Source organism: Sinohyriopsis cumingii, chromosome 1, assembly GCF_028554795.1.
Source record: "Sinohyriopsis cumingii isolate HCF-2022 chromosome 1, ASM2855479v2, whole genome shotgun sequence".
Classification (NCBI taxonomy): Eukaryota; Metazoa; Mollusca; class Bivalvia; order Unionida; family Unionidae; genus Sinohyriopsis; species Sinohyriopsis cumingii.
Window position 1 is genome coordinate 110,539,611 of NC_142961.1, and position 13,829 is coordinate 110,553,439.

The window sequence follows — 13,829 nt, forward strand, 5'->3', positions numbered from 1 at the left end:
CAACACATACAATCATGGGTTAACAATAATGAATAGCAAAATAACTTGCACACCACAACACATACAATCATGGGTTAACAATAATGAATAGCAGAATAACTTGCACACCACAACACATACAATCATGGGTTAACAATAATGAATAGCAGACTAACTTGCACACCCCAACACATACAATCATGGGTTAACAACAATGAATAGCAGAATAACTTGCACACCCCAACACACACAATCATGGGTTAACAATAATGAATAGCAGGACAACGTGCACACACCAACACATACAATCTTGGGGATAACTTGCCCACACCAACACATACAATCTTGGGGATAACTTGCACACACCAACACATACAATCTTGGGTTAACAATAATGAATAGCAGGACAACGTGCACACACCAACACATGCAATCTTGGGGATAACTTGCCCACACCAACACATACAATCTTGGGGATAACTTGCCCACACCAACACATACAATTTTGGGGATAACTTGCACACACCAACACATACAATCTTGGGGATAACTTGCCCACACCAACACATACAATCTTGGGTTAACAATAATGAATAGTAGGATAACTTGTACACATCAACACATATCATCTTGATTTCTCAATAATATAACAGCAGGACAACTTGCACTCCCCACAAAATACCGTATTGAGTTCACAACAATATTTGCATAGACTCTTTATCCCCGTCTATTTATATTTCTTCGTCGCATTACAGTTTAATTCTTACATTGCACAAAAGGGCATAATTGACAACAAAATGACATTCCTGGCGTATTTCGTATAATAAATACAGTGTCGAAGCGATCCCTGCAACTACGGAGTGGTTGGGTTCTTGGGGATTAGACCCAACCAGGGCCCAAAATTCACGACTCAAACTCACGATTACAGTTATGGCTGAAGTTTCCTGACGTAAACACCGTGTGCTAAATATATTTGCGAATCAAGATACGAACAACGTTTTGAACTTTATTAACGTAACGTAGACGTGACATCTGCATTCTGCACCGGTCAACGACTGACCGTCTTAGCCAACGAAACAGCTGCCATTACTACCCTGCATGCTCCACCTATACTGACATGCGTACTCCTCACATTGTGTTACGTCCCGTTTGAAATTTCATGTGTGCGTGTGTGTGTGTGTGTGTGTGTGTGTGTGTGTTTTGGAATTTTTAACGTAGATTTAACAATTTTTCAGCCAGCAGTGTGACAATTTATAGTGATGTCTAGCACTTTGGCATCATGTCTCAGACATACAGCATTATGTCCCACCCAGTCACATTATCCTGACACCAGGTTGACCAGTCCTAACAATAACCGCGAGGCAGCTATTAGTACCATTTTTGTAATTTTTTGGTATGACTCGGCCATGGATCGAACCCATGACCTCCCGCATCCGAGGTGGACGCTCTTACCATTAGGCCACCGGAGCGGTCTTGAAAGGTAATGCAACAGACCTAACTATGCCAGTTTTGGTGGCAAAATGCCCCTTTCTTCAAATGTTTTGGTGCAAAATAGTAATAGTTGGTACGAGAAGTAAGAAGTCGAAGTGTGTGTGTGTGTGTGTGTGTGTGTGTGTGTGTATTTTTAACGTATCTTTAGCAATTTGAGTCATATGGCTACGAGGTCTTCATTTTGGTAGCTGCTAGTACCATTTTTTATAAATCTTTGATATGACTTCGCCGGATTTCAGACTCTCGACTTCCCGCATATACGATGGACGCTCTAGCCATTTACGCCACCGGAGCAGCCAAGTCGAACCGACTGGAAGTGAGTCTATAAAAAAACTGCTTGATATTTGGTGAAATTTTTCAAACAAACAAAATGCGATAAATGCATACAAGTTTGCATTCTTTTACAGTATTAATTCTTTATATTTCTTTTTACACATGTTCTCTCTTTAATCGTTTCTTTGGGCATCTACACTGCCGAAAAAAGAAAAGAAAAAACATAAAAAAAGACCGGTTGAAATACTAAAATATTCAATCTGCAGAAGTACATACATGCTTTTGTCTTTAGTTTTAGAAAACTATAATCTATTTAGTTTGAATATTTTTATTCTAAAAATGTACTAAGATTATAAAAGAAGAGGGACAGTGTCAGCTACTTAATATAAGCTTAGTGTTGACCATATCTAACTTTTGTCTATTCTCCCTAATTGTAGCAGATCATATGGTGGTTATCGGTAAAAACTGGAGTGAACGAGAATCTCTTATGTTTTCTTCCCGTTGTAAAGACCAGATTTGTTTGGCTTCATCTACATTTCCCAGCAGATCACCAGACGCAAATGGAAAACGGGCAGCGAATCAAACTGACGGTACAGTGTTGGCACACGATATTTAAGTGTATCGATTTTACCAATGCCATTAACACTGACAAGTAGATTAAGGAGATTAACTATGGAAAAGGAAAAGTCGTCATTTTTCTTTTTTCCAATGTAAACATACCAGCACCACTGCAATATATACACAACACTAGAGGACTAGTTTGCTTAGAGTCGGGCAAAGAACGAGCCTGGTATGGCGGAGGGATACGATGGGGCCATTAGTCTGATGCGTTTTCATACGATATGTGAAAAGAGTTCTGCACCCGACTCAGAACCAAAGACATACATAGTTTTGTATTTATTACATACAAAATTTATACATTTAGAATTACAATATAAAAAGTATTGACAACGAACTGGAGTTAATCAGTTTCATTCACTGCGTTTAAAAATATCGACGCGCAGACGTCCGAATAGACACTAAAGTAGTTCCAATCTGGGTACATTTTACGGAAGTACGGATTAAACATCAATATCGAATTTAGCAAACATGTTTGATTAAATGGGTATTAATAAAATGAATGGATATAATACAGTGCAAGCTATATGTTGGCAGTGTCCATGTTCATAGAAAAAGTTGATTTAGCGGTTCAAGCAGATTTTTTATTTCAAATATTTCTATTGCATGCACATGGATACATATTCTACGGTTTCGACGGTTTTATGTTATCGTAATGTAGCTGAGAGCTTTATTGACCTGCATTACATACTATATAAATCTAATGTACGCACAAACCTTGTCTCAAGTTGTGCTCTCTTCACTTGATTACCAAGCACGAAGTTCAATTAGCGACAGTATAACCACCAATTAAGTCCTCAAAATCTCAAACAAGACTGTTGTCCCTTTTTTTCAGTACCGGTATGTTGTTGCTCTGATAAATGGTATGCTTGAAGCTTCAAAATAATTTTCGTAACATAAAGTAACTTTAGCACGGAAATCATAAATTAAGTGCCAGAACACAAATAAGCATCAATTACTAAAGCTATTGAAGTTTGTTGGAAAAAAATTTATCTTGCTGTATACTGTACGTTTGACTACTGTTTTAAGCTCTACCAGTCCCAGATCAGAAGACTTATTGCTATGACCGTTAGTCCGTTGTCCGTTAATAGCCATCTGGAAAAATCTTGTTATTGCTCCTTCTTTTGATCATAAAGGCATTGAGATTTCACATAAAGACTTCATACGATATCCCTGTAGTACATAACGCAAAAATAGCTGATCTGACCTCAAGTGTGGCCGCCATCTTGAAAATATTATGATGTCTTTTCCTGAATAGACAGTTGCAGTAACATGGGAATTTCGCTGAAAGACGTTTGTGATATTTATTTGGTCCAAACTTAAAATGGTGCTGATTATATCCTCAGTTTGAAAGCCATGATGGCCACGTTAAAAATATTGATGTAGCTATTCTCCTGAATGGACAGTTGTAACAACATCAGATTTTAACTAAAATATTTCTTATAAATGTATCCACAATTAAAATTTGTGCCGATATAACTTCCAATCTGGCTTCCTCGATAGCCATCTGCTTCTTCTAATTTAGGCATAAGGATTTCACTAAAAGACTTGAAATAGTACATGGATGGACCTAAATGAAAACGTTCTTGATCAGATCTCCAACATGATGGAAATGGTGATCATCTTGAAAAGAATGTTATCACTAGTCCGTAAGGTCATGCTGATGCGTGGTTTTCACTTAACTCATTCTGCCCCAATCCCGCCTGTAGGCGTGATGAGACTGCACCCTATTTCCGAGCTCTGCAGCATCAAGGTCATTTAAGATACACCAAAGTAGATGGTATTACAAAAAAGCGGACAGATATAGCTCTACAATGATACAAAAAATCTGGAAGTTCTAGTTGCACTACAAAATACAGAGGAAAAAACTTAATTTTTTGGGCTCATTTTTTTTTCCACCCAAAGTTCGCTCGTGGTTGGGATGCGATTTTGTGTCCGGATTTTAGACCTTTTGGCCTCAGATCTAGGGCAGACCGGTCTGGACTGCACACAGACAGGTGAACCTCTGCAAAAACTAGGATAAGGTTGGCATCTTGAATAAAGAGTGGTCTCCATACGAAACTGATGGGTCCCTTAAGCAAAAAAAAAAAAAAAAAAAAAAAATATTTTTACCCTTCTGCTCATGCGCAAGCAAAATAAGCAAAGGAAAACCATGTTTCTAATACAACTAGGCATTAGTCTCATGGAAAATCTGTTCAAATCCGATGCATTACGATGTATTCAGAAATAGCCCCCCAAAATGTCTTTCCTACTAGCATTTCAGGCGAAACAACAAAAACCTCTGGGGCCGAATGGGTTAAAGACAGCTCACTTTGTAGTTGGTCGGAATTGGAAATGATGCCAATGCGATCTCCCAAAGTGTGTCAAATCTTGTAACAGCTATTTATACTGATCGTATTGCCTTACGGAAATTTTTAAAGCTTTTTCTTTCTTGGATTATGTATATGTAGCGTATTAAACTGATTATGATACAGCCACTAAAATGGCCGCCTTGTCCACCGTCCTGAAAATCTTTCGATGGCTATTTCTTCGGAATGAAAAGTTGGATCGACGAATGATTTTCAATAAAAACTATATCTATATGTAACAGTTCTAATAAAAACGATACAAACCTGATATCCATCATGGCACTATAGTGGCCAGCTCAAAAACCTTGTTTTCAATGCTTTCTTTGCATTAAGTCTGAAACTGGCACGAGGTCTTCATTAGAGCACTTCGTGCAATATTTAATTTAATTGACTTTAAAATAAAAAGGGTTGATTAGACCACCCACATTTCCTCATGTTGTGAAAGCATTTTGAAGAGCGGCACAGAACTGACTTGGGGTCAAGTCAAACGAACATTGCTTGCATTTTTGTACTTAATGAGTTTATGAACATAGTGAGGTGTACATAATGAAATTTAACCAGACTGTTGTATTCCAATTAACATATCTGACAGTCAGCACTCGTACAATGATATTACGGTGAAAGGTCTGGATTTAATGCTTTGAACTTTACTAGCTTTTATGGATCACAGCAGAAATGTTTAGGAATGGATATTTATCAATAAGACAGCTTGTGAACATCTTTGAGAAATAAAATAAATGAAAACACTTCAATAACTTGTTTATTTTTTTCTCCAAAACATGACACATGTAGATGTAACCAGACTTAGCATATGGCTATATTCTGACATTGTCTGAGACCAGTTTAGTAATATATTCATATTAGGTTCAAGGTCAAAGGCCACGACAAAGACTTTTGTACTATATTTACATGCAATTTGTGTAACGCACATGTGAGAAAATATTTTTGTTAACAAATGTAGTATTTGGGAGTTTCTTAGAAATAACTGAGACTGTTTCAATACTCAGCAATTGATGAAGAAACATATATCTTATATTTGACTCCTATTTAGTCATTAGAGCAACAGTCTATCCAAGGGATTAGTGTTTTAAATTGTTATTTGATAGTTTTTGCAAGCCTTTACTAACAATGTACAAATCAAACTTTTTTGAGTCGGTGTAGATAGGGCCAGATTTAGGTTATGAGGGGCCCAACGCTAACAGGACGGAATTGACTCCAATATGGAACGGAGGGACTAAAGGAGGGCCGGCAAAATATGAGCCCCTAAAGTTATGACCTTATTAGCCGATAGATACATCCGGCCCCGTGTGTAGAATAGTGAAAAACCAGTTGCCAATGGTGGTTTCAACAACTTTTTTTTAAGATTCTGTAAATGTTTAAATGAGCTTATACTAATTTGTCAAAAGGAGCTGAATGTTAAATAAACAGGTAATATAATAATATCTTTGGAATATGCATAAAATCACCAAGTTCCCGTGCTTTTCACATTTATCTATTGCGTATTTACCATTGACACATTAGTGAGTTCTAAAAAGTTAATATTAAGTTCTACTGAGACGAGGATAACTCTTTTCTTGAAAAAATCTTAGATAAATATATTTTTCTACCTCAATAAAACACCGTATTGACTCATTAAAACTGTTTCTTTTATTACAGAAATTGACAATGAACTGAAATTTTAATTTCGACATCATGAGGCACTTGACCAAACCACTTGTATTGTGAAATTCTGCCATCAAGAATGAAACATTCCATTACCGCAACATATGGGTTCGAAACATGTTTCCAGTAATTGAAAATATTTGGTTTACTCAGATGTTATCCATATTCATGTATAAAATTCATAATATTATAATATACGAATCATTAGAAAAGCAAAATATTTTGATAATGTGCCTTTTAAGAGATCTATTTCTCCAAATACAAAGAAATATTTGTTTCCCGGACTGTAATTGTATCTCTTAGGCTGAACACGCTAAAGAATAACAAGTAGAGTAAATCATCTCTTCAAATGAAAATATGTTGACGTCTGGTTCATTCACGCAAGGTAACATACCATTATGGTTGGTCCATTATTCATTCAAAGCATTTTACTGAAGCCATAAGCTGTTGCATGGTTACGGATGTTTTCTGATACACCATTCACCCATAGCAATAAACTAAAATTATTGGCTATTTTAGAGTTTCGAGCGTATTACTCCTGGCCAATAAGTAAACAACAATCGTTTTTAAAAGTAATGCTCAAGATATCGCCAGAAATATAGCAATACTGGATGGAATATAAGTCAAAAGGTTTTGATAGATGGGTATTTGTACAGTTTATTTCGGCACAGACAAATGAAGAACAAAGACTCGTCTCACATGTGCCGTTGTAAAGCTTCGTCTGGTTTCACAAAACAATTGAAAAAATGCAACTGCATGGAGACAAGTTTCCATTCACAATGGAACATTTTCATTTATCACTTGAATGTGAACAAAGGGCCTCCCGTCGTGTTTCCAATGCGATCTTTGTGGTGAAGATTCTTTCGATCCGTCTATGCAATACTCTCCAGGAAGTTGAAATACTGAATCATCGTTATCATTGTAACTATTTTTAGACAACAACATATCACTTGAATCGTCGTCTGCTTCCACTCCAGCCTCTTGATCTTTCTGCTTACCGTTTCCGGAATTATTCGTCGTCGAGTCATTAGCTTTCGGTTTAGCCTTGTTGGCAATATCTGACATTTTCTCGAACAATTTTTCGCGTCTATCTTTTTTCCGAAGAAGTGCCATTTCCTTTAAGTACACTCTGAGTTGACTGTCTTGCTTGTTCTTCCTTATATGGGAAGCGATCATCATCACAATAGACAGAGCGTAGATGAAAACAACCGCCACTACGTAGTACAGCGCACCAATGTTGTCATAGCTGGAACTGTGTGAATCGTCCACATATGCAATAAATGTTTCATTTTTGCTGGTTTGTATACGCCAGCGCACATTGGTCGGGTAATCGTTCATTTTCCCCTGAAAGTAAATGAACACCTTATTCCATTATTTTTCCATGAGGAATAAAGCCCTCTTACAGAAAGGTGAAACTATTCCTTTAACCTGAGTTATATCGTTCATTTAACCCTGCAAGTTTCATCGGCTACTAACAGAGAAATTAATTAGGTTAATGGTAGAAAATCTTTTAAATGTTTACATTATTTGCAACATAGTTTAACGCTAGAACAAAATGATACTTTGTGTAGATTTTACTCACTGTAAAATTGAAAGGCTTTAATATGATAAAATCCTAGTAAATCAACTCAGATTAACTATTGATCTTATGTTTCACGTCGAGGTTTAGGAACCGCTGCAAGAGGGGCAAATAATTGGGATTAAGTTTTTGTTCTACAACTATCACAATGTATATAAAGTTAACATATTCATGCATGTCTTTTCCAAGGCAGATTTGCATTTATTTGTAATCCTTACAGGGAAACCATGTGTTGTCCGAATCAACGGCTGGTAAAAATTACTGCTCAAGAAATTAAATAGCACAAAGCACGTTAAATGTTTTTGACCTTGAAATACTAAAATGAATTTTACTACTGATTTTAGGTGATAATATTTTCTGAAAAATAAAAAATAAATCTTAAGAATCTAATAGAAAAGTTTCTGGCTGTTTTTTGTTGTCTTCTTTATAATTTACCACCTAAGTTTAGAAAGTGAAAACAGTCATGCAGAGTTTATTTTAGATCAATGTCAGACCTAGCTGTCTGGACTTAGACAAAAATCATCCCCATTATTCAGATACAAAATTAAGGAAAATCTGAAGGAGGAGATTATTATTTTATCATGTCCGTCCGTATGTCACCAGTTTCATTTCTGCATAATAACATAATAAGTATGTTCACCATCAACGGTTACAAAACTTTGTGGACGGCTTGCACTTGGGCCAAAGAAGAACCCAATCGATTTCCGCTACAAATCTCAAACATCAAGGACATTGTGACTGATGGAATGAAGATGGTTTCTGCATAATAAATTGAATTCTCCACCATCTTCATTTTCCACATTTTGAGGATAACCTGAACTTGGGATAAGGAAGAACACTGTTGATTTGAGGTTAAAAGGTCAAGGTCGCTATGACTGAATGAAGAAAATTGGTTCACCCTAAACATTTCAGTTATTTACATAGGTGACTGTTAAACATGTGCTGCTCGCTGTTGTCTTTTTAGAAAATGCCAGTAACTTGTGTTGAAAATGATGATCGAAAGAGAAAGTGTTAATAATAATGACACTTATTGCACTGGTCTTGATAACTGAACAGTAAGTAGAACATCCCTTTCCTTTCCCACGGATATGATAAAAAAAGACGATTGACAGGCAAAGAGGCCAAACTATACAGCAACTCGTCAAATTAGACGAAGTGTAGGCATTGTCAGATACCACTGCGAACAGAGTGCAGTAGCCGTTTCTGGAATCTGATATACAGCCTGTCGCGTCATACAATGGTAGGAAAACAAAATCTGTAACATGTGTGTTCAAAATGGTGAAGTATTTAAAACCAAGTATGCTTAGATTACCCACTCCGTAAGTTATTCAGTTGCACTGATGGTCTGGTAGGATATTTGGGCACGAGATTCGAAAGGAAATTACATGTTTTGGGGAATTTGTTTGTGATAATGACAAATATATGAAAAAGTTCCCATTCTTGTACAGCATGATCTACAGTCTTATGGCTTATACAAGGGTTGAGACATGACTGCAGTCTTATGGCTTGTACAAGGATTGACACATGACTGCAGGAACTAAATAGTATCTAACGGATCTTTCAACCTAACATTCTCAAATAAACAAGCCACGAGAAGAGATTAATTTAAATGCCAAGAGCAGAATATAAGCCAAATACAAATTAAGTACAAGCCCATAAGATAGGGTTGCTTGGAATTAGTAGTTATCTGCTATAATTTGCAGTTATTTTCTCACTATCATCAAGTGCGTATACCATCAGATAACGTTTCCTGGGACATATAGATAGGCAAACGCAATAATTTACGCGATTATTTAATTTATCTAATATAAAAGTAAATACACATGTTATAACGTCTACGTTCACCAAGAGCTCCCAGGTTTGAAGACTGTCTGATTCATTAATTTAAATTTCATCAAATGGGTTATGATTAATTCCCACAAGTTTCTCTTCCAAGACCATGGTATAAATGGCAGGCCTGATAAGCGTGTAGAAATTCACTATTTTGCCAAAGTGGATATATCCAATGTTGACAATTTATAAAGAAGAAGTAAAGGTGATATCAATACATTAGATTACATTATTGTGCTTTTAGTCTTTGAAAATCCCATGGGTAAAGATATTCACATAAATCCATTCTCTATCATGACAGTTTTTAATGAGTGTACAAGTAATGGAACGCATTCTGCAAATGTCGGTTACAAGTTGTACATTCAGTTTTAGTATTAACACCATCTATGGGTATTTACTTTTATATTTTCTTTATTTTAAAGGATTTTTTATTTTTCTCAAAATAGTAAATACACCATTATGAAATTTGGAAGAAAAAATTCACATTACAAATAAGGAATCTCATCCCGTGTATTACCAGTGCAACCTTGAAAATATGTTAACCTTATGTTAGTCACTTTTGTGGACTAGAAAAGTTCATATTATAAAATCACTTACTAATACAATTAATAGCCAGTTTTGTCTCAATAGATCGCCCAAAGTCCATTCCAGAAAAAAGAAACAATTTACTAAAATACTATCGTCCAATATCTCATTTATGATACTAGAAAATCACTTTCTATTATTAAAGTCATTTTCTAATATTAGAATAAGGTACAAGTTTCTAATATTATATAACAATTTTCTAATATAAGGAAACGGCCATTTTTGTCAACAGCTGATTGACATATAAGGGGAAATTAATAGGTCTGAAAGTTTACATAGTATTTTCGGATCTTGGTATTCGATACAGCCAGGTGAGTACCAGCACAAGAATAAGTGTAATTTAGAATACTTACACACAGAGATGGTAATGAAGAAGCGGGCACAAACTTTGGTCTTTGAAACAATATAGATAACGATACGTAACGATATAAAGGACTTCAAACTGTAGACCCTAAACTAAATGTTCTCTTCAAGATTTAGAGAGTTTTTCAATAATAGACTGAAAGCTATTTATTTCCAACTCTTTAAAGAAAAAGAATCAGATGATGTAATGTACATATGTCGTTTCAGAATAATTATGGAAACGAAGGTACCGAAATAGTCAAGAGTTTTCAAACCGCAGAAAACTATATTTAATAATCATTTCTGTATGAAAACATATATCTGACTTGCATTTAAATTTTCAAGTTTCCAATGATTAAGATCAAGAACTGAATATTCAAATAACTGTGATGCTTAGTTTGATTCCGTTTCAAAATCTGTGACTATTACTAATCAATCAAATGAATTAAAGTTCATGATCATCACTGATATACATGGACTTAACACATTTTCATCGGCGGGTCTTCATACCCCTCAGGTCATTTCCAACTGTTATCGTATATCAATATCATGACAGAATAGCGGGAATTGTGTGGAATTTTCGCTAACAGCTAGACTGTATCGTCTTACGGTACGCGTATGTTAGCAGTTCAATACGTTCTATAAATAACATATTTATTTTATAATAAAATAACAGGTCATAGTTTGGTGGCCGATGATCGACACCTTCACGCTGTTTGAAAACTGAAAAGGAATGAAATCAGGGAATATCGTGCGATTTGTTTTGGCGGAGCGGCATAAACAAAATGCAATGGGTCTGTGAGATGCAACTCATAGAAGGCGAAGCCCTCTGAGGGTCTTGCAGTTTAGGCGTTTCAATGGCATACTTTTAACCATCTAACTATAAAAGAAAAACAAACTTGTTTTTGTTAACGTTCTGGTTGTTTCGCCCTCGTTTTCCTTTTTTTCTTGGGGGGGGGGGGGGGTTACCGGTAGGTCTGAGAAAAATAAATAGTCCTCTCGTCTTGACGGGATACAAATTGATTGGGCCGAGGAAAACATGACTAGGTACTCGTCCCTGGGCTGAATAGATGCAGATTAGCATCTTCAGATACATCTCAGTGCATTTTCTACCATTAATAAACGCCGAAACTCGTTATCGCTTAACACTGCGCATGCGCATCTTATAATTAACCTAATTTGCCTGCTTGTGGTCAGTCTTGAAGATATTGCAAAGGAAATGACTTTGGATTGGTTTTTGGGTTGTTTTTTTGACACATGTACCGGATGTAACCTTCATACTAAAATAGTTAAATATTATATATTTTGTTGCAGTTTTTCACATTTACTCTTGGTTTGCTTAGTGGTCTGTTCATTTTGAGCCACACAGTTCTGTTATGTTGGCGTCTTTTTGATGTGGAGAAAGTGTCCATTTTAACGAGCTATCACAAGTCTTTAAGACTTAGAACCCTGAGACGTAAAGAGACAGAAAGTGTCAAAATGTTTACACCTGGTCAAGTAATGCTGCATTTGATCCAAGTCATTGGTCTTTTCAAGACTGAAGCTTCATTGATATAATGTCATGCAAAAGAGAATATGCCAGCAGATTTCTGCAACCATGCAATTCGTTTTCACAAGAATAAAGTTACCAAAGTACGTTCCAAATAAAAGAGACTTGACGAAAATGATTCTTTTCGCACGAAATTTGGTGGAAATTGAGACTGTCAGAATTCTTTTAATTCCAAGTTACTGACATAGTTATATAAAATATATGCTGCCGTCCTTACTTTGGCATGACAATGTATTAATAAAGCTACAAAGTAGGGAGGTCGTGGGTACGATCCCCGGCCAAGTCATACCAAAGACTTATAAAAATGGTACTAACAAGTGCCTGGCTTGGCGCTCAGCATTAAGAGGTTAGTGTTAGGACTGGTCGGCCTGGTGTCAGGATAATGTGACTGGGTGGGACATCATGTTACATGTCTGCGGCATGATGCCCCAGTGCTGGACATCACTATAAACTACCACACTGCAGACATCGTAGCGATATGACTAAAAAAAGTTTTAAAGCTACGTTACAAATTCTAATATCACACACACACACGCACGCGCGCGCGCGAAAATGATAAAATGATGACAGTCTCTATCTCGTGATTTCTCCTGTATCTAACTCTCAAAGACGTCAAAGGAAAGTTATGACAATAGATTATTGAAAGCTTTCACTGTAAATGTGATTAATACTAAGCAATCAGAGGCTAAGTGAGCAACTGAAATTTCTTGAGTTACAAGCTTTGTTTCTTATTATACATCTATCTTAGAAGCCGTGTATTAGAACATGATATTTTTATTTTATATTATTATTTTTTTTTAACCAATTTTAGACATGAGTATGGAGCTGCAACAGGGGTATGTGTGGTTCTTTAATACTGATGACCGTGCAAGTAAGGTGGACAAGCTGATACGGACACGCCAGGACTAGCAAACCACGCAGCTGAACAATATGGAAACGACCTAAATCAAGAAGAAAAGGATGAATTTATTTACAAGTTACTGTTACGGCCTCCCGAAAAATCACGGAAGGAAGACAATGGCGTGAGAAAATCAGCAGCAAATTCCAGAATATAAAATAATATAAAAGGGCATACTATTTACAATTTCCATCCACTGAAGGAGGACTTAACAGTTACACACAAAACTAAATCGTTTGATTATTTCTATTAGTATATTAAAAGACTTTGCAGAGAAGTTCAATGTTTTGTAAGGGATTATATTGCTTTCTGCAACCAATTACCAGACACCGTGAACATGGGACCAATACTCGCTAGTTTTGATATAGTAAAAGGGCACATTAATATTCCAAATTACCTTAAAATAGAAACATTTTAACTAAATAAAATAAGTGATAACATCTAAATTCGATTTGATCATGAATTATAACTGATTTCCTTAATCAAGTACTTGTGCGCAATGAATTTTACTTTAATGGAAGTTATTAAATAAAGCAGAAAGACACGGCTTTGGACACTAAAATGACAATACTTTATGGTAAGGTAGTTTTATGGTGCTAGAAGATACATACCTAGGGATGAACATGGAAACATTTTGAAGATTATTTAAGAAAGAATGAAAGAGATTTTTTGACG

The 13,829-nt window shown here is 35.9% G+C and overlaps 1 protein-coding gene across 2 annotated transcripts in view; it reads right to left on the minus strand.

Moving 5' to 3' along the window:
* Positions 1-5,451: 5,451 nt before the first annotated feature.
* Positions 5,452-13,829, minus strand: part of LOC149807598 (uncharacterized) — a 37,279-nt gene continuing 28,901 nt past the window's right edge. For both annotated transcript variants that reach the window (XM_089942923.1, XM_089942916.1), the window contains one exon: positions 5,452-7,715. In XM_089942923.1, coding sequence (XP_089799049.1) covers positions 7,146-7,715 — 570 coding nt within the window. In that variant the 3' untranslated portion in view covers positions 5,452-7,145. The remainder of the gene's footprint in view (positions 7,716-13,829) is intronic.